Source organism: Ranitomeya imitator, chromosome 6 (assembly GCF_032444005.1).
Source record: "Ranitomeya imitator isolate aRanImi1 chromosome 6, aRanImi1.pri, whole genome shotgun sequence".
Taxonomy (NCBI): domain Eukaryota; kingdom Metazoa; phylum Chordata; class Amphibia; order Anura; family Dendrobatidae; genus Ranitomeya; species Ranitomeya imitator.
The window spans coordinates 43,633,642-43,655,134 of record NC_091287.1 but is presented as its reverse complement, the minus strand read 5'-3'; the positions used below and the strand labels follow the sequence as shown (position 1 = coordinate 43,655,134).

The following is a 21,493-nucleotide window of genomic DNA, read 5'->3' as shown; positions in this document are numbered from 1 at the left end:
CCTTTCTGTCACGATATAACTGTGACAGGTAGTTTTACTGCAAAATCACAGTATTCGTACAGGCTCAAGTTTCCTAAGGTAAACCTGGAAAAAATATATCTATCTATTATATACAAATACATTTTATTTATTTTTTAAAAACCCTCCGTTTACCTATAATGTAAATGGAAGCTACAAAATAAAAAATTACAACTTTGGTCTAACTGTGCTTGTGACTGCCAGAACTGTAGTATACCAAAAGGGAGAAATATGGGTGTGCTACACTGCTGGTGCAGAATTCACAGGATACAGATGAATAGTAATAGATTTTAGTTATTTTCCAAAGCGTTTCTAGGCTGAATGGACCGCTCAAACATTTCTAGGTTGAACGGACTTCTTTCTCAGGGGAACCACAATATAGATACAGGGGCATGTAAAAGTTTGGGCACCCATGGTCAAAATTACTGTTATTGTGAACAGTTAAACAATTTAAAGATGAAATGACCTCTAAAAGGCCTAAAGTTAAAGATGACACATTTCCTTTCTATTTTAGGAAAATATATATATGTAAACAATAATATATAATCATCGTTTACAGTTTCAAAATTACAAAAAGAAAAATGGACCAATGCAAAAGTTTGGCCACCCTGCGTGATTAGTACCTAGGAGCGCTCCTTTTGAATGTATCACAGTTTGTAAACACTTTTTGTAGCCAGCCATGAGTCTTGTTTGAGGGATTTTCATCCATGTTTCTTTGAAAAATTCTTCCAATTCTGTGAGATTCCTGGGTCGCCTTGCATGCACTTCTCTTTTTTGAGGTCTAGCCACAGATTTTCAATGATGTTCAGATCAGGGGACTGTGAGGGCCACAGTAAAACCTTCCGCTTGAGCCTTTTGAGGTCGTCTATTATGGATTTTGATGTGTGTTTGGGACCTTTATCTATTTGTAGAAGCCATCCTCTTTTCAACTTCAGCTTTTTTAAAGATGGTGTTATGTTTGTATCAAAAATTTGTTGAAATGTCATTGAATCCGTTCTTTCCTATACCTGTGAAAAGTTCTCTGTGCCATTGGCTGCAACATAACCCCAAAGCATGATTGATCCACATCCATGTTTAATGTTTGGCGAGATGTTCTGTTCCTGAAATTCTGTGCTCTTTTTTTATCTGCACAGCCAGCTTTGATCATTGTGGCAAAAAATTCTATTTTAACCTCATCAGTCCACAGGACGTGTTTCAAAAATGCATCAGTTTTGTTTAGATGTTCTTTTGCATACTTCTGACGCTGAGTTTTATGGTGAGGACGCAGGAGAGGTTTTCTTCTTATGACTCTTCAATGACGGCCATATTTGTGAAGGTGTCTCTGAATAGTAGAACAATGTATCACAACTCCAGAGTCTGTCAAATCTTTCTGGAGGTCTTTTGCAGTCAAACTGCGATTCTGATTTGCCTTTCCAGCAATTCTACGAGCAGCTCTCACTAAAATTTTGCTTGGTCTTCTACACCTTATCTTGCCCTCCATTATTTCCGTTAACTGACATTTCTTAATTACATTTCACACTGAGAAAAGGGCAACTTAAAAACGCTTTGCTATTTTATGGCCTTCTCCTACTTTGTGGTCCTCCACATTTTTCATTTTCAGAGTGCTAGGCAGCTGCTTAAAAGAACCCATGGCTGCTGTTTTTTGGCACGAGGTTGGAGGAGGCTGGGGTTTTTTAGAGCTGTGAAATTTGCATCACTTGCCTAGCGATGTTGGTGAATAAGCCATAACCCTGACATGCTAATTAAGGTCTGAAACTTTGGTCAAAGTTTTCTGAGTACACAAATCTCCAAGGGTGCCCAAGATTTGCATCGGCCCATTTTCCTTTTTGTAATTTTTAAAATGTAAAAAATGACAATGTTTTGTTTGCCTAAAATACAAAGGAAATGTGTCATCTTTAACTTTAGACCTTTTAGGGAACATTTCATCTTCATTTTGCTTAACTGTTCACAATAACAGTAATTTTGACCAGGGTTTCCCAAACTTTTACATGCCACTGTATGTATTCCATATGGCATACGCTGAAACCAACCAAAAAAATCAAAATGTCGGAATTGCTGGTTTTTGTTCACTCCTCTTCCCAAAAAGACAAAAAAAATCGGTTAGGTGGACCCCAAATGGTAGTATTGAAAAGCACAGGTCTTGCCCCAAAAAAGAAGTGCTGATACAACGCTGTTGATCAAAAATAAAAAAGTTATAGCTCTTGGAGGGCAAAGAGGAAAACTCGGAAGTGAAGGGGAGCCCACTAGGACTCCAAGGGTCCCCATAACCCTGTTCACATAAGACTGGTTCTGCTAGTATACAGATTCCTGGGTACAACATATATTACAGGACAACTTTTGTTAACAGATTTAAGAATTTTACAGTATGGCAGTCAGTCTAGACAGCCATAACGTGGGCTCATCACATGTTCTGAAAGTCTTCGAACGAGACAAGTGAATGAGGATATCAATGGCAATAAGGTTCGACGGGATCAGAAAAAAAAAAAACTTTCATAATGGAAGTGGCAAGAGCCAAACAAAAAGGGGGCGCATAATAAAAATGCAAATGATAACTTTTTAAAGCCTTTTGTCGGGCGATATCTTGAACCCGTCTTACAAGGTAATCACTGTTTGCCCGGAGATTTAAAGTGAAGGTCTCAATAGCATTAGACGCCTGCACGGTGCTATGTGTGACAAGCATGCAAAGCCTCCTTAATGTTCAGGGTATGAATGGCCTCCGGGTGGCTGCAGCACCATGTAGAAAGCCAACTGTGCTGATATCTGTGGGCCTGATGGGCTCCATGCGGCTTCCAGGCTGAAAACTTCACGGCTTTGACATGTGATGTGCTCCTTGTGACACCGGCAGCGCTGTCACAGAGGAACGGCACAAAGACAACAAGCCCCCCTCCCAATCGCTGCTCTTCGCAACCCCCCTAGAGTTGCCCGGCCTCAAAAACTCCTCTCTTTTTGCCTAGTTACGAGGGACACTGTCCTAAAGCCACACAGGGTAGTGTGGGTGTATAGGCTCCAGCTGCCTTCCTGGACAAGAGCCTCCATAATAAATTGACCTGAATGATGAGGGCACACAAAACAGTATGATAAGCATTATCCCTGTCAAGAAAACCGTCCCCATGTGTTTCTAGCCTTTGTATGTAATGTACTCACGGCTTTTTTTTTTTTTTTCAGCCCTTTTTTTCTATTCATATTGTGCGGCAGAATGCAGGAAATGATATGACGAGCACGCCAGATAATTATTGCTGCTCAGCAGCGGGCTGGAGACCCTCTTTGTTCCGTCACTTAAAATAAAAATAAAAAAAACTTTTTGGATATTGCAGATCATTTACCAATCAGAAGATGATCCGGAGAAAGAGAAGCTGCAGGAAGAGAATAAGGAGCTAAAAGAGAAAATGGATTCACTGCAGGGCAGAGTCCACCAGCTGGAAACGGCTATAAAGGAGAAAGACAAACACATCCAGTCATTAGGTAAAATGTGGAGCGTTCTCGGTGGAGCACGCCCGCACCAGTAGGGACATTGAATAAACTCGTGCAACCAGTCGGTGTCAATACTGGGCTAATAAATTGGGAATAAACTAAGAAAAGGCCAGCGAAACATTAGGAGCACCTAGAGCCTGATTCATTATTGCATTTCTGCCAGTTTTTGTCTAGTTTGTGGTGTTTTTCACCTGTTTTTTTCATTTGCGCCCAATTCATCTTTTAATTTTCTCCTCTTTTAACCCCTTTCCGCCAATGTCGGACTCCCTCCCTTTGATGTGGGCTCCGGCGCTGAACCTACATCTTTTCCGGCACATGTCAGGCAGTTCTGAAGAGCTGATATGTGCCTCTAACAGCCGCGGGTGAAATTGCGATCCACCCGCGGCTGTTAACTAGTTAAGTGCCGCTGTCAATCTCTGACAGCGGCATTTAACTCGCACTACTGGCAAGCGCGCAGGAAATCCCGCCCATAGCTGACCCTGTCACGTGATTGCGGGTCACCAATGGGTTGGCATGACAACCAGAGGTCTCCAACAGACCTCTATGGTTCTCACTGCTGGCTTGCTACGAGTGCCACCCAGTGGTTTGTGCACATAACAAGTGAGCATTTCTTCTACAAACAGGCGATCTGATCATCGCCTCTAGCAGAGCCGATCAAAGTACTACTGCAGCTTCTAGTCTCCCATGGAGACTATTAAAGCATGCAAAAAGTAAAAAAAAATGTTTTTAAAAATATATAAAATTTCAAATCATCCCCCTTTCTCCCACTAAAAATAAAACAATAAAAAAAAATCAAACATACACATACTTGGTATCGCCATGTTCAGAATCGCCCGATCTTTCCATGTAAAAAAAAGAATTAACCTGATTGCTAAACGGCGTAGTGAGAAAAAAAGTCAGAACGCTAGAATTACATTTTTTTTGGTCACCGCAACATTACGTTAGAATGCAATAACGGGCGATCTAAAAAATGTATCTGCACCAAAATGGTATCACTAAAAACACCAGGTCGGCACTCAAAAAATAAGCACTCACACAATCAGAGATTGCAAAAATTGGAGATGCTACGGGGAACTGGAAAATGGTGCAATTTTTTCAACAAAATTGGATTTTTTTTCACCACTTACATAAAAAAGAACCTAGACATGTTTGGTGTCTATGAACTCGTAATGACCTGAAAAATCATAGTGGTGGGTCAGTTTTAGCATTTAGTGAACATGGTAAAAAAAAAAAAAAAAAAAAAGAAAGTGTGGGATTGCACTTTTTTCCAATTTCATCGCACTTGGAATTTTTTTCTCGTTATCCAGTACAAGATATGTTAAAACCAATGGAGTCATTCAAAAGTACAACTTGTCCCGCAAAAAATAAGCCCTCACATGGCCATTTTGACCAAAAAATAAAAAAAAGTTATGGCTCTGGGAAGAAGGGGAGCAAAAAATACCTCTGGTCGTTAAGGGGTTACATTTTATATTATGGCCCCAATTCACCATTGTCTTTGCGCCTGTGTTGTTTTTTTTGTCTAGTTTTGTGCCTTTTTTTTGCTTGCCCCAAGTCATTATTCTATTTGCACCATTTTTTAAGACTATTTTACATGTAATAAATGTTGTGCTCAATTTTGCTGTATACCAAAAAGTATAGATGTTTTAGATGTTTTTGGCTGATTCATCAATTATGGTTTTTTAAGAAATACCACACCACCACCCATGTCAGATTGATTTTTATCTACGCCGGATATTTTGATGCAAATTTTGGGCTATTTTGCGAAAAGTGCAACTTTTTTTTTGCATTAAAAATAAGTCAAAAACAAAGAGAACTTTTTTTAAATTTTGCTCAAAATTTATGAACTGTGCTTGCCATATTATAGAATTTAGCTTAAAAATGTCTTGTTAACCACAAGACAAAAAACAGAAAAGTGACTTAAAAACCCACAAAGACAAAGTTTTGCAAACGTGTAAGTTTCTGACCATTTTCAAGATCTAGGCTTATTGATAATTAATAATAGCTTTAATCATGTTTACATTGAGGTGCGAAAATCTTGTACAAAGTTAATACTTCTGACATTTGAAGCTACAGGAGGAGACATTGACCGATCCTGTGCATTACAAAGCTAGAATGGACAGTCTAAAATGAACCAAAATGATCATTCCAGAGGATAAACGTGGCACATCTTTAGACACTTTTGCCTAAAGGTACCGTCACACTAGACGATATCGCTAGCGATCCGTGACGTTGCAGCGTCCTGGCTAGCGATATCGTCCAGTGTGACAGGCAGCAGCGATCAGGCCCCTGCTGTGCTGTCGCTGGTCGGGGAAGAAAGTCCAGAACTTTATTTCGTCGCTGGACTCCCCGCAGACATCGCTGAATCGGCGTTTGTGACACCGATTCAGCGATTTCTTCACTGGTAACCAGGGTAAACATCGGGTAACTAAGCGCAGGGCCGCGCTTAGTAACCCGATGTTTACCCTGGTTACCATCCTAAAAGTAAAAAAAACAAACACTACATACTTACCTACAGCCGTCTGTCCTCCAGCGCTGTGCTCTGCACTCCTCCTGTACTGGCTGTGAGCGTCGGTCAGCCGGAAAGCAGAGCGGTGACGTCACCGCTCTGCTTTCCGGCCGCTGTGCTCACACAGACAGTACAGGAGGAGTGCAGAGCACAGCGCTGGAGGACAGACGGCTGTAGGTAAGTATGTAGTGTTTGTTTTTTTTACTTTTAGGATGGTAACCAGGGTAAACATCGGGTTACTAAGCGCGGCCCTGCGCTTAGTTACCCGATGTTTACCCTGGTTACCGGCATCGTTGGTCGCTGGAGAGCGGTCTGTGTGACAGCTCTCCAGCGACCAAACAGCGACGCTGCAGCGATCCGGATCGTTGTCGGTATCGCTGCAGCGTCGCTAAGTGTGACGGTACCTTTAGTTTACATCACCTCTTGGTTGGCTTACTTTAAGACTAGAGATGAGCAGATTTGTTGAAATGCAGTTTTGGCAGATTCACTCAAATTTGTCTGAAAAGTTTGATTCACATTGAATTTTCATAGTTCTCACCTCTTTGTGGCCCTCACCTGTCCGACCGTGCAGTTCCGTCCTGCTTGGGTCACTGTTCAGGGCTCTCCTGCTCCTCTGGTGCTATGTAGGCCCCCATCAACGTCAATGTCGTGAAGCCTAGTCAGCGCCAGTGGAGCCGAAAAGCCCTGAAGAGTGACCAGAGTAGGAGAGAGCTGAACGGTGGGAGAGGTGTGGGCCTTAGAATGGTGAGAGTATTATCTTACTATATTATTTCAAAACACTCTTTTTCGGTGATTACTTTGTATCTCCGTTCATACTGCACCCACACACACAAATGATACACCATTTGAAAGGTAAACATGCCCCCTTCAGCAAGAAAATAGCCAAACAAACCACACATCCACGATGTGATCACAAAATACAGGTTAAACATTAATTTTCATAAACCTGCGGTAAGGAAAAATGACCTGCAGGTGGCACCACTCTACCCCAAAGCACACTACCACAAGCTGCTTACAGACATCACAAACAAATCCTAATATTTGCCTTGGGGGCTTTCCAACTTGCCGAACTCCTTGCCCAGCCGATTTCAGGCACATTGGAGGATTGCACACTTCTGCAGGTGAATCACATATGCAAACACATTTGTAAAAATGCACTGCCTATTCAATTGCACACGTTTATAATCGACCGACACACACAAATGATACACCATTTCAAAGGTCAATTTACCTGCAGGTGGCATTTGCCTTGGGATCTTTCCAGTCGAAGTGCTTTCCTAGCCTATTTCAGGCAAATTCGAGGATTGCACACTTCACTGCAGGTGACTCACATATGCAAATACATTTGTAAACATGCACTGCTTTTTCAATGATTACTTCGCCCCACACACACAAATGATGAGTCACATATGCAAACACATTTGTAAACATGCACTGCTTTTTTGGTGATTACTTGGCCCCACACACACAAATGGTGAGTCACATATGCAAACACATTTGTAAAAATGCACTGCCTATTCAATTGCACACTTGCTCCGTTTATACTCGACCGACACACACAAATGATACACCATTTCAAAGGTCAATTTACCTGCAGGTGGCATTTGCCTTGGGGTCTTTCCAGTTGCCGAAGTGCTTTCCTAGCCTATTTCAGGCAAATTCGAGGATTGCACACTTCACTGCAGGTGACTCACATATGTAAATACATTTGTAAACATGCACTGCTTTTTCAATGATTACTTCATCCCACACATACAAATGGTGAGTCACATATGCAAACACATTTGTAAACATTCACTGCTTTTTTGGTGATTACTTCGCCCCACACACACAAATAATACACAATTTGAAAGGTAAACTTGTCCCCTTCAGCAAGAAAAGACACAAACCACACATTCACGATTTGATCAATAAATACAGTTTAAACATTCATTTTCAGAAACCTGCATAAAAAAACAATAACATGCAAGAAGCACCACAACCTCAAGACATTTTTTTAGCCTCTACTTATTAAATCAATTTATTGTTATGTCAATCTACGTATATAAATACCTCTCTGTGTTCATCATCTCATTAAATACATTAGCATTTGACCAGCCTGATTTTCCTGAAAGTGCCTGCGCCCCCGACAACCAATGTACGAAAATTTTGCACGGGCCAACTTGTTTTTCTTTTTGTCAATTTGCTTTGATTCAGTCGGATGCCATTTTGCTGGAATACTTTTAGGGATTGAAATTGGTAAAAAAAATAATAATAAAATAATAAGAAGAAATATATTATATTTGTTTTTTTTATTATTATTTTTTGTTATTATTTTTTTACCCATTTCAAAAAAAGTATTTCAGCAAACAAAATGGCATCCAACTGAATCAAAGAAAATTGAAAAAAAAAATCTAATTGCTTTTTTATATGAAATTTGAAGCAAAATGAATATCCTTATCTCTTCTTAAAATAAGTTTCTGTGACTAATTTTTGGCACATATTGGTCAACACTAAGCCACTCTCCTATTCAACTAAGGCTGTGAAGGCATAACCCGTTATTAAGTGTGTGTATGATTAGTTGCCACAATTTGGGGGAATTTCCAACATAGTCGAAGTGCATTCACAGCAGTAAATTTTCCCCAGTGTATTCAGTCTAGGCAGCACTCTGCAACAGGTAAGCTACGATGGCCTCATGTACCAAAACTGTTGTTTTATATTATGAAAACCTTAATGTTCACTGTTCAACACTACATTGATTTTAAATCCAGCATTCTGTGCTGATTGATGTATAACATGTCTGTAAAACAATGAGATCTCACTTTTTCTAACACAAAGCCCCAAATCCCCTGAATATGCAAAGAGATGCATTATAATATTCTCCCATCACTAGAGGGGGCTGTTGTGTTATTATGGAGTATCATTTATAAACAGTATGCAGTGAGCTTCCAGGCTCCCTCTAGTGGTGGCAGAATGTTATTGTTTAATGCTCAGTCCTTTTACATAGAGCTGCAATACCAGACACAGCCTATGTACAGGAGTGGCACTGTTTCTGCTGCAAGAAAACAAAACACAGTCCAAAATGGCAAACCTAAATGGAAAAAAACCTCTAATAGAAGCAAATAAAGGCGCCTAACAAAATAATGAAAAAGTCGGTTATTAATATATGTATACACAAAGCATATTTTATTAGTTTTCTTCTTCATGAAAAACTGAAACGCAGGCGATGGCTAGAAAACTGCTGCCGAAGTCCTGTACGTTTTTGGTGCATTTCTTTTATGCATATTTTGATAAGTCATTTTGATCTCGCCACTCAGTCCTAGAAAAAAAATTGGACATGTTCACGTCCTCATATAATAACATTGGTTAGAGTGCGATCCAATGTTTTAACGGACCATTTTCGACCGAAACTATGGTCATCTGCAGGAGTCCTTAGTTGTTTTCTCCAGAAACCTGCCCTTTATGGAGGAGTGGCAAATAGAAAACAATTTTTCAAAGCAGGCCAAAAGAAGTCCCATTTGCAGTTTGCAAAAAGCCATGTAGGAGACACAGCGAGCATGTGAAAGAAGGTGCTCTGGTCAGATGAGAAATAGTAAGACTTTTTGAGCAAAATGCTATGTGTGGCAGAAAAATAACCCTGTACATCACCATGAAAACATAATCCCCACTGTCAAACATGGTGGTGGCAGCATCATGCTGTGGTGAAGCTTTTCTTCAGCAGGGTCAGTGAAGCTGGTTAGAGCTGATGGGGGAAGATAGATAGTGCTAAAAACAGCAATTCTGGAGGAAAACCTGTTATAGTCGGCCAAAGAATTGAAACTGGGGCATAGGTTCACCTTCAGCAGGACAACAACCCTAAACATATAGCCAGAGTTACAATGGATGGTTTAGATTTAAGCATATTTCTGTGTGTGAATGGCCCAGTCACAGTCCAGACCTAAATCCCATTGCGAATCTGTGTCAAGACTTTAAAATTACTGTTCACAGACACTTCTATCCATCAATCTCACTGAGCAAGAGCGAGTGCGCGAAGAAGAATGGGCAAAAATGTCAACTCAAGATGTGCAAAGCTGTTAGGGACTGACCACAAAGGACTTGCAGTAGTAATTGCTGCGGAAGGTAGTCCTAAAAAGTATTGACTTGAAAAAAATGTTAAAAAGTTCACAGGGTATGAATACTTTTTCAAGGCAATGTAACTGCACATTTTTTTAAAATTTTTACTTGTCATGTCGGAGTTTTGATTGGTGGCTTCCTGGATGCTGTGATCCTTACTGATTGCTAAAGTGAAGGCGAAAAAACACCCTCATCTTGGAGGCAAAATAATGAGGATGGAGGAGAGTCGCCCTGCCGGAGCTCGTCTGCTTCTTAATTTTAGCAGTTGCGGGCGGCTCAGCACCCAAACCCCCACATGTCAAAAGTATTTAGTTTTTTTTTTTTTTAAATTGCACTCAGGCTTTAAATCCCATTTCTATTCTAATCTTCACCTGTGGATGAAAGCTAGAAGTGTAGCAGAGCCGCCCCGATAGCAGACAGTTTATTTTCCCATTAGAGGCTATTATAGACATTAATCTTTTAAGGGGGACACTAACCATATTTCCCGCACATGTTTGTCATATGATATAATGAGTCTTTTTCTCTTTTCTTTGAACCCTTTGAGCTCCGGAGAACCACCTGCTAAACCTCGTCGTATTTGCTGTGACTAACAGCGGAGATGTCCAGTCCCGGCATTGATGAAAGCAGCGGGTCCTCCGTGCCACACTTGGCTCTTGAACTTACTTCTTAATTTCTCTCTAAGCAGCCGGCCAAACAGCAGGAAAAGGACCCTGAATGTCAAGGGCGGCTGTGAGAGGTCACCGTAATGCCAGCACTTTCGTCCAGCACGCGATGACCAGGGCTTCCATTACTGACCTCCGCTTCGTGCTGTGAATGCACCGTCCCGGGAATGAGATTTCACGCTTTTTCTTTTCCTTCTATTGTTCCAGATCTGGATGTGGGCGCCATGAGAGTCAGAATGGAAGAAGACCAAAGGACTATTGAGAAGGTGTGACTTTTGACATTAAGTGATGGCTTTTTTAAGTATGTTAATGGCCGGCCTGTAGCATTATCTCAATCTGCAAGAAAACCGGCCAAAAAAGACCCGCGAACAAAACAGGTTTTGTATGTCCAGATTGATGGCTTATTTGAAGGAGATGAAAAGATGCATGGAAGTGAGATGTGCTATCACTGAGGACAGGGCAGATATGGCGGCATTATGTCACGGAGTAACACCAGGACACAGCTCATTGAACCACATTATTATCCACGCAGCAGCATAAGTGTTACGGTGTAGCCCCCTCAATATGGAAAGCCAATATGTCTTTATTGTCCATTTCCTCTGTCAGGTGGGCGACGTCTGGTCGGCTTATGATGTGATATAAATAATTATATATTACATTTTATGCAGGAGCTTTTATTGTAAGATCAGAAAATCTTATATACTAATTATAAACTACTAATATTAATTGTAGTAATTTTTATAGTCAACATTCTTTTTTCTGTGTCCACAGGATATTGCAAAAAAAATGCATATATAAAAACCTATACAGATCAGTCTCTGAGTCTCTGTCACTGCTCCCAGAGTCTATTATTGTCTGCACCGCCAGCGTCACGTCACCAACGTGTCAGCCAATCAATGACCTCAGTGCCTATAAGCAGAATCATAGAACTCAGCGATTGGCTGCAGAGTCATAGAACTCAGCTATTGGCTGCAGAGTCATAGAACTCAGCGATTGGCTGCAGAGTCATAGAACTCAGCGATTGGCTGCAGAGTCATAGAACTCAGCGATTGGCTGCAGAGTCATAGAACTCAGCGATTGGCTGCAGAGTCATAGAACTCAGCGATTGGCTGCAGAGTCATAGCACTCAGCGATTGGCTGCAGAGTCATAGCACTCAGCGATTGGCTGCAGTCATAGCACTCAGTGATTGGCTGCAGTCATAGCACTCAGCGATTGGCTGCAGAGTTATAGATCTCATCGATTGGCTGCAGCACTATCAAAGTGACTTTCGCACTGCACACAATTCCAGACACCTGGGGATGGCGAATAAAGCGCGGCTTGTTTTACAATACAAACTGCACCTGGAGAACAGAATTTTCTGAACCCTTTTAAATAGTTAGTAAAATTTGAGTTTTTTTTCTTTTTCCAGAAAGAATACCACACTAGGATGTGGGTCGTACCTGATCTTGGAGCTCCATTCTATTGAAGTAAAAGGGTCTGACTGTTGGGACCCCCACGTATCTAGAGAATGTTGGTTTTCAAATGCCTTTTAGTATGGAGTGGTGCATGAGTGGCACAATCCTCTCATTGTCTATGGGACGGCCAAAGATAACCAAGGGATGTGTGGTCTCATAGACAATGAATGGAGATGTGGCCGCCATTCCCTTCTAATTCGCATTTCCAAATCTTGCGACCCTCACTGATCGGCCGCTTTTCCATTGATTCCCAATGGGACTGGTTTTTTCCAGCAGCCCAATAGAGAATACCAAAAAGAGACAGTGAAGTGACGAACACCATTAGATAAAATACAAAATATCTTTATTATAAGTATTAACAGGAAAGTTCCATACATTAAAAATAAAATAATCTCATATTACAATAACCACAATAATATTACTAACTATATATATGCAGCAGGGATGACAAAACACCTCTGCTGCTATAGGACTACAAATAACTGGCAACCAAGACCAAACATAGAGAAAAAGAGACTAATATATCCCACTGGTTAAATAGTACCCTAGAGTATAAATAACAGTACCTATAAAGATAATAACAGGGTGCTTCTCACTATAGAGCTGCTCCATACAACCTACATAAGCCCAGTGTCGGTAAACTGCATATCAAATATCACCTAAATAATATGAACCGTACCCATGTAATAATAAAGCAATTACCTGCAGCCATAGTGAGGGGGTATACCAGCGAAATAACGGTCTCTAAAGTGAGGGGCTTTAGAGACCGTTATTTCGCTGGTATACCCCCTCACTATGGCTGCAGGTAATTGCTTTATTATTACATGGGTACGGTTCATATTATTTAGGTGATATTTGATATGCAGTTTACCGACACTGGGCTTATGTAGGTTGTATGGAGCAGCTCTATAGTGAGAAGCACCCTGTTATTATCTTTATAGGTACTGTTATTTATACTCTAGGGTACTATTTAACCAGTGGGATATATTAGTCTCTTTTTCTCTATGTTTGGTCTTGGTTGCCAGTTATTTGTAGTCCTATAGCAGCAGAGGTGTTTTGTCATCCCTGCTGCATATATATAGTTAGTAATACTATTGTGGTTATTGTAATATGAGATTATTTTATTTTTAATGTATGGAACTTTCCTGTTAATACTTATAATAAAGATATTTTGTATTTTATCTAATGGTGTTCGTCACTTCACTGTCTCTTTTTGGTGTAAGTTGTATTGTTGTGAAGAGGATCGCAACATATAGTTTCTTAGTTAGAGGAACATTTTCGGCTTTAGCCCAATAGAGAATGTCTGGAGCAGAGGTAGGGCATCCGACCTGCCACTCTACTTTGTAACAGGAATAAAGGTTTCCAATTGGGGATAAAAGTTCCTTATTTTGCTGATCAGGCGGGTACCAGCAGTTGAACTGTCACCAATCAGCAAGTTACCACCTATCCTGTTGGCAACACCTTTAATATATCTGATGTGGACACTGAGCTGATGAATACACTAAGTTGCGCTGGAGATTTCCCTAGCTCCGTCCTGTAACGTCCCAGCATTTAACTTTTGCTTTTATTTCAGTTATCATCAGTTCAAGAACAATTAAAAGCTGAGCTTGAACTTGAAAAATCTGCGGCAACTACTCTGGTAAGAGAAATACTGGAATCGTGAGCATGTACTTTCGAGAGAAGAATTGGGTGCCGGGGGGAGAAGCCATTTTGCCTGGGTCAGGGTATTTAGATACAAGGTGAGAGCAGTGAACTGAACCTTTGCCCCAGGTGAAGGTAGACCTAGCTAGATCTTTGGCTTATACAAAATACTTTATGCTCTACAACCCAAGTAATGCCACCAATGTTGAAATAAGATGGCACTGAGAGATTGAAAAAAGGGCGTTTATAGTTTTTTGTAAGGCATGCCCTAAGCTCAGATGAAGCCCACTGTACCACCAACAGACAGAAAGACTAGATACTCTACAAGGCTTATATCTCAGTAGATATTAATCCAGAAATAATGGTGTTTTAGTAGATAAATTGTCCATAAAAAGATCAGCAGTGCAGCCAATCGTTCATTTGATTTTATTGATTTATCAGTGAATTTTACATTAACACTAGTGATGAGCTGAGTATACTCATTGCTCGGGTTTTCCTGAGCACGCTCGGGTGATCTCCGAGTATTTGTTAGTGTTCGGAGATTTAGTTTTCATCGCTGTAGCTGAATGATTTACAGCTACTAGCAAGGCTGAGTACATGTGGGGGTTGCCTGGTTTCTAGGCAATCCCCACATGTGTTCAAGCTGTCTAGAAGCCGCAAATCATGCTGCTGAGGCGATGAAAACTTAATATCCGAGCAGTTACAAATACTCGGAGATCACCCGAGCAACGAGTATACTCGCTCATCACTAATTAACACCAAACCAAATTATTTGCTAAAAATGGATCAAGTAGTTTAGATGATAAATGTTTGTTTCCGTCTCTATCTTTCTCATCTGCATTAGGAATAGCTGCTTTTAGGTCCCGGCCACCAGAGATGGGGATGTGAAAAAAGCCAAGAGCAGCTGTTTGAGTCACTTCCATGAGTTGGTATAACTCTGTCTAGCTTGCTGTGATACAATGTTCTTATAACTCCTGTTACTTTCTGGGAGTTATCCAACCAGCGTAGCACAGCTGCTTTCTGCTACTTTCACAACCGTGCCTCTGGTGGCCAGAACCTAGAGACTGTTATTCCCATCCCAACTGTGAATGGCCAACTTTGGAGTAAACCTTTAATGGAGTTGGGCAAAAATATTCATATTTCCCTAGTCCAGCAGCCACGTCAGTAATCCAGGCTGTCCATCCAAAGTCCTAGTACCTCTTCATACCTACAACATCTCTAGCACCTCTTTTGATTAGGCACCGTGATGTACCAAATCTGTGGCAAAAGACATGGACTGCACCACCATATTGTCATAGGTTTACCGTGACAGAGAGGGGCCATAAGACCACATTGTCTGATTTCTTGTACTCCTGCACTGATTAGAAGCACTTCACCTTAATATTAGACAGTGCAGGTTTCTTCTAGCAGTGCAGGGGTTAATCTGTTCAGTTGAGAGCTCCTGCTTTGATGGTCTTAGCTGTTCAGTGTTGGCCACTCCCCTCCCCTCTGCTATATATACTCTCCTCTGGCAATCAGAGATTGCCAGTGTTAGTTTAATATTGCCTGGTTCTGGAGTTGAAGGTCTTGTTTGTTAGGAGGCATTTGGAGTGTTGTTCTAAAGACTGTTGCTTTGTGTTTTGTCTGCATGTATATCCTCATCCTCTCCTATTTAGCTTTTCCTCCCTTTACTTCTCGGTGTCCCACTCTATTGTTTGTGAGTGTATATTTGTATGATTGGTATTTTCATTTATCCCTGTACGTCTTCCCCTGTTAGTCTGGTTTGTGTATTCGTATACACTGCTACTCCCCACTTCCCTGTGTGGGGGAGGGAACAGAAAAAAGCTGATTTAGGAGCTCAGTAAGGCATTTGGCCCCGGTGTCTTCAGGAGAGCAGGGATAGCTAAGGTGCCCATAGCTTTAGGGATCGAGAAGGATCCCCTAGCCCGGGATCTCTTGCACCTGTGCTGAGACACATAAGTTAATCTAATGCAGCTGGGCAAAAATTTACTAAACTGAATATGATGTTCTTGGTTTAACATTGTGATCAGACTGTATGAAGACCACTGCAATGTCACGGTAAACCTCTCAGTGGGTCCCTAACTTTTTCCTAGCCTTAAAGATACAGCGCTGTGTGCCAACCACTTTCGCAGCAGTGGTATACTAGGAGGCAAACCGGTGCCTCATAGCACCCACAGTACAAGGCTGAGTCCCCATGACCCCAGACCACACCACCGCAAAGGCACAAAACCACAGCAGCAGTGGTCTCCACACAACACCAAGTGAAAGTAGATGAAAAAAGTTAAGGACCTGTGATGTGGCAGTAGGCTTCATATATCAGAATGTTAAACTGAGAACCTCATATTCAGTTTTGTATATTTTTGCCTGATGGCATTAGATGATTATATGATTTTGGATGTCCGGTCAATGTCTTTCTCTACAGCTAAAGCACCATGATGTCATTACGTTACTGCATGATACATGGGGCCTTCTAAGCAGAAGAGGTGTCGGGGATGCCGGCAAGTAGGAGGTGGTTTGCATGGTTCTGGTCCGGTGACCACGGACTACCAATTTGGATACTGGAGCAGGCTTTTTTTTGCTCAACTTTACCCTTTAGCTTTTACCCTTCTGAATATTCTTGTGTCCCGATAGAGAAGGGTCAGTGAATGTGGCATGCATCTTCTTTTCCTGTGAATATTCATGAAATATTTGGGCTGGATAGCTCTTGAGGAAATAAGAATCTGGTCAAAAGTGTATGACTTTCGGAATATAAAACTTCTTCCTGTAATCACCATCATGTAAGGTCTGGAGACACCATAAGTGTGACATTCCAAAGTTATGGGAAAAATCCGTGCCCATCCCACCGGTCTGTTATCCATAATTTGCCCAGTCTGCGTTTCTCACAGTAGTAGTAGAAATGCTTTTGTTACAGGGGCAGCCTACGTCGTCTGCAATAAGAAATCAGACACAGCTTGTGCCCAACATTCAGCACGTTCTGCAGAAGAATATGACAGTGTTCAGAGGAGAAGCTCGCTGACACCAAGCCTTTAGATATGTAAAGAGACGCTCTCGCCGCTTGTCAAGCTCAGTGCCAAGTCATGGCAACTTTACGTATCCCATTTTGTAGGCTAAGCGCCGGTTATTGTCGGGGCTCAGTGTCTTAGAAATTCATGAAAAACGATACTTCAGCATTACAATAGGGGCTTTCTATGAATCCAACTGGTGAGGGCATAGTTTTAGGCATAAATTATTTTTGGCATCATATTGAGCTTCATAAAGAGGAGTCTGTTGGCATGTTGAGATGTCGCTGTATCCACAATGCTATTGTATTCCGTTTATTCCGGCTTCTTGCAGCAATCGGCACTTATTTTTACACATTTTGTATGAATGTGCATGTTTAGGGTAGAATCCTCTGCCTCTCACTCAATGTTCCCTTGATTCCATCTAGGCAGATCTTGCTCAGATAGTTGTAGATCACAGTTTATAATCAGAAAAACTCCCCCATTGGATTTATTTTCATATGCTCAGATAACGATATTTCTCATTCTCCATGCGCTACTTTTATCAGATGAGACTTATCTATTCAAATGGATGGGTGCACAAAAAAATCGGATCACACACAGCATCCTTGTGACATCTGATTTTTACTGAAGTATATCCATTATTAACCTAGGAAACTTTTTTACATCATGAACATTTTTTATGTAGATGTTTGAAAACGGATGGTACACAGACTTGAAAATTGGATGAATACCGTCTGAGTTTTTTGGATGAAACTCAGTTGATTTTTCATGCGCTCATCTGTCCCTGGCCTTAGGCTCATATTCACATGGGGAAAATATACTTAAGATTTTCTAATCTGCAATCTAGAGTATAGTAGCAGGAAAGCTCATGAGATTTTACCCCAAAGGGGTGCAGCATTATGGCAGATTTCACCTCAGATTGGCAAGACTGCAACAAAATCTCCATGTAAAATATATGGATTTTGTTGTAAAAATCACAACAGAAATTTCACCCAATGCTTTACAAAGAGAGAAATTTGCCGTGAGAATCCGTAAATCATTGTGAATTTTTTCCACCTCGTGTGAATGAGATTTGTTAAAACTCAAACAGGTAAAACTTCTACCACTCTCTGAGAAGTAGTCTCCACCAAGCTGTCCAGAATGGGGCAGAGGCGCAAATACATGGCCTCCTCTCCAGTCATTGTCAATGACACTACTGAAAATAGACCAATGCAGTACTTGGCTTTCTTTAACAGTCCCATAGACCATTTTGGAAAGACCCTTCCGTTGGCAGATGACCTCCTTAAAAAAAAGATTAGGTAATAGAATTAAACATGCCTGATCCTTGTTCCCTGACATCATGTGTTAGCTGAGAGTCAGTAGGACACTATACATATAAAATACAGTTGTCTGGTCCCACCAAAATCAGCCGGATCAGGCAAGTGCTTTCTAGGGTCCTTGAGGCTCAAAACACTGGATCAAGAACCACATTTGTAGATCCAACCAAAAAGGATAGCTTCCACCATGCACACAGTGTACATGGGCATTACAGAACTTGACTTTCACTATGCACACAATGTAGTTAGTCATTATAGAGGATGACTTCCACCATGCACACGTTGTAGACAGTTGTTAAAGAAGATGGCTTCCACCATATACATGGTGTAGACAGGTGTTACAGAGGACGGCTTCCACCATGCACACTGTGTAGATGGTCATTACAGAGGATAGCTTCCACTATGCACATGGTGTAGACAGTCATTACAGAGGATGGCTTCCACCATGCACACAGTGTAAACTGTCATTACAGAGGATAACTTCCACCATGCACACGGTGTAGACGGTCATTACTGAGGATAGCTTCCACCATGCACACTGTGTAGATGGTCATTACAGAGGATAACTTCCACCAGGCACACGGTGTAGACGGTCATTACAGAGGATAGCTTCCACCATGCACACAGTGTAGACGGTCATTACAGAGGATAGATTCCACCATGCACACAGTGTAGACTGTAATTACAGAGGATAGCTTCCACCAGGCACACGGTATAGACGGTCATTACAGAGGATAGCTTCCACCATGCACACGGTGTAGACGGTCATTACAGAGGATAACTTCCACCATGCACACGGAGTAGACTGTCATTACAGAAGATAGCTTCCACCATGCACACGGTGTAGACTGTCATTGCAGAAGATAGCTTCCACCATGCACACGCTGTAGACTGTCATTACAGAGGATGGCTTCCACCATGCACACGCTGTAGACTGTCTTTACAGAGGATGGCTACCACCATGCACACGCTGTAGACTGTCTTTACAGAGGATGGCTTCCACCATGCACATGGTGTAGACTGTCATTACAGAGGATGGCTTCCACCATGCACACGGTGTAAACTGTCTTTACAGAGGATTTCTTCCACCATGCACACGGTGTAGACTGTCATTACTGAGGATGGCTTCCACCATGCACACGGTGTAGACTGTCATTACAGAGGATGGCTTCCACCATGCACACGGTGTAGACTGTCATTACAGAGGATGGCTTCCACCATGCACACGGTGTAGACTGTCTTTACAGAGGATTTCTTCCACCATGCACACGGTGTAGACTGTCATTACTGAGGATGGCTTCCACCATGCACACGGTGTAGACTGTCATTACTGAGGATGGCTTCCACCATGCACACGGTGTAGACTGTCTTTACAGAGGATTTCTTCCACCATGCACACGGTGTAGACTGTCATTACAGAGGATGGCTTCCACCATGCACACGGTGTAGACTGTCATTACAGAGGATGGCTACTACCAGGCACACGGTGTAGACGGTCATTGCAGAGGAAAGCTTCCATTATACACACTATGTGGATTGCCATTTCATTGTGGTCACCTTGTAAAACAATTATATTTGTATTATCAGATCCAGCAACAAAGGGAAGATATGGAAAATACCCTGAAAGCTAAGCTAGCTGAAAAAGATGAGGAGGTAAGTCTGAATGGAGCATGTCACACGTGCAGTGTACCCTAAATGTGTATCCATGAAAACAACGGTACAACTCATCCAAGATAGGTGAAGACCAGGAGCACTGAGAAACACTGACACCATAACTCACAATGAAGTGATAAGTCCATACTTTCTGTTTTGTCCTTTTGTGCACCTGTACAAAAGTTAATTTTTGTAAACAGGAATATTGTGTCACCGTCTGTTTACTGAAGTGTAGATAAGGCTCTGCCTATAGTCCTTAAGTGTGCAACCGAATGCACACGACCGTATAAATGTGCATATAGAAATCTATGCATAGAGGACTCATGACCCCTCGGCCACTGTGGCCCACAGTGCCAGTCTGTGCTGCCCCTAACCACCATCTGGACACGGACATGCTTGTCTGTATCGGGAGGATGCTTACATGTATCTTCCTTGTCAGAGGGGAGAGGATCGGCGTACAGGCAGGAGCAGGGACAGTGTGAGGTTATCGCTACTGATATGTGTAGAATGGGGGTCTCCTTCCCCTTGTTAGGTATTACAGTAATAAGTAGATGAGGAGGCCATGTATGTGTTCAGATTTCTTCATTGCACCTAATGGAGTAGAGCATACCCGTCCATTTGAGCTTCAATGAAAAAAGTCTCATGCACGGGCTCTTCCGTCCTCTAGAGTGTGAAGGGTGGAAAAGAGGACCACCATTCTCGCGATAGGTTAAAGTCCTGAAAATGGACCTGCGTATCAATCATTTATGGTATACAGTGGCTTGCAAAATATTCACCCCCTCCCCCTTGGCTTTTTACCTATTTTGTTACATTACAATCTGTGTTTAAATATTTTTGTAATTCAATTTCTGTGTGATGCATCAACGCGAAATAGTCTAAGTTGGAGAAGTCAAAAAAATATAGGCATAAATTACATTTATCGAATCAAATTACTAAAAATTGGCATGTGCATATGTATTCACCCCTTTTACTATGAAGTCTCTAAAATTTTCTTGTGCAAGTGATTACTTTCATAAGTGATATGCTCAGTGAAATGAACACTACACCCTTCTGAAAAGCCATAGAGGCTGCAACACCATTGTGCAAGAGGCTCCACTAACCAAACACCATGAAGACCAAGGAGATCCCCAAACAAGTCAGGGACACAGTTGTTGAGAAGTACAAGTCAGGGTTTGGTTATAAAAGAATATCCCAATCTCTGATGATCCCCCGGGCGCACCATCAAATCCATTATCATCAAATGGAAACAACATTATACCACAACAAGCCTGCCCAGAGAGGGCTGCCCACTAAAACTCTCAGCCTGGGCAAGGAGGGCATTAATCAGAGAGGCCACACAGAGATCAAAGGTAACCCTACAGAGTTCCCAAGCAGAGACTGGAATATCTGTCCATACAACCACAATAAACCTTTGCTTACACACAAAAATTATAAGGCTCTTTTTGAATTTGCCAAAAAACATGGGAAACTCCCTAAATGTATTGAGGAAGGTTCTAGTCAGATGAGACAAAAATTTAACATTTGGTCACCAAGGTAAATGAGTTGCCCGCCAGGGCCTGGGGTACTCGGGACCGGGTCCGGTCGCAGTTAAAGGGGTGGTCACGGTGGCTGCAACACGGTCCGTGCCCTGGGCACTCAATTAAAGGAGAACGGTCTTTTAAGGGGAATTGTGAAAGT

At 41.7% G+C, this 21,493-nt stretch overlaps 1 protein-coding gene across 1 annotated transcript in view; it reads left to right on the top strand.

Moving 5' to 3' along the window:
* C6H10orf67 (chromosome 6 C10orf67 homolog) overlaps positions 1–21,493 on the top strand; it is a 148,785-nt gene that overhangs the window by 30,154 nt on the left and 97,138 nt on the right. Inside the window, exons 6-9 of the mRNA XM_069729559.1 lie at positions 3,333–3,480; positions 10,957–11,015; positions 13,778–13,843; positions 19,751–19,816. Of these exons, the coding sequence (XP_069585660.1) occupies positions 3,333–3,480; positions 10,957–11,015; positions 13,778–13,843; positions 19,751–19,816 (339 nt within the window). The remainder of the gene's footprint in view (positions 1–3,332; positions 3,481–10,956; positions 11,016–13,777; positions 13,844–19,750; positions 19,817–21,493) is intronic.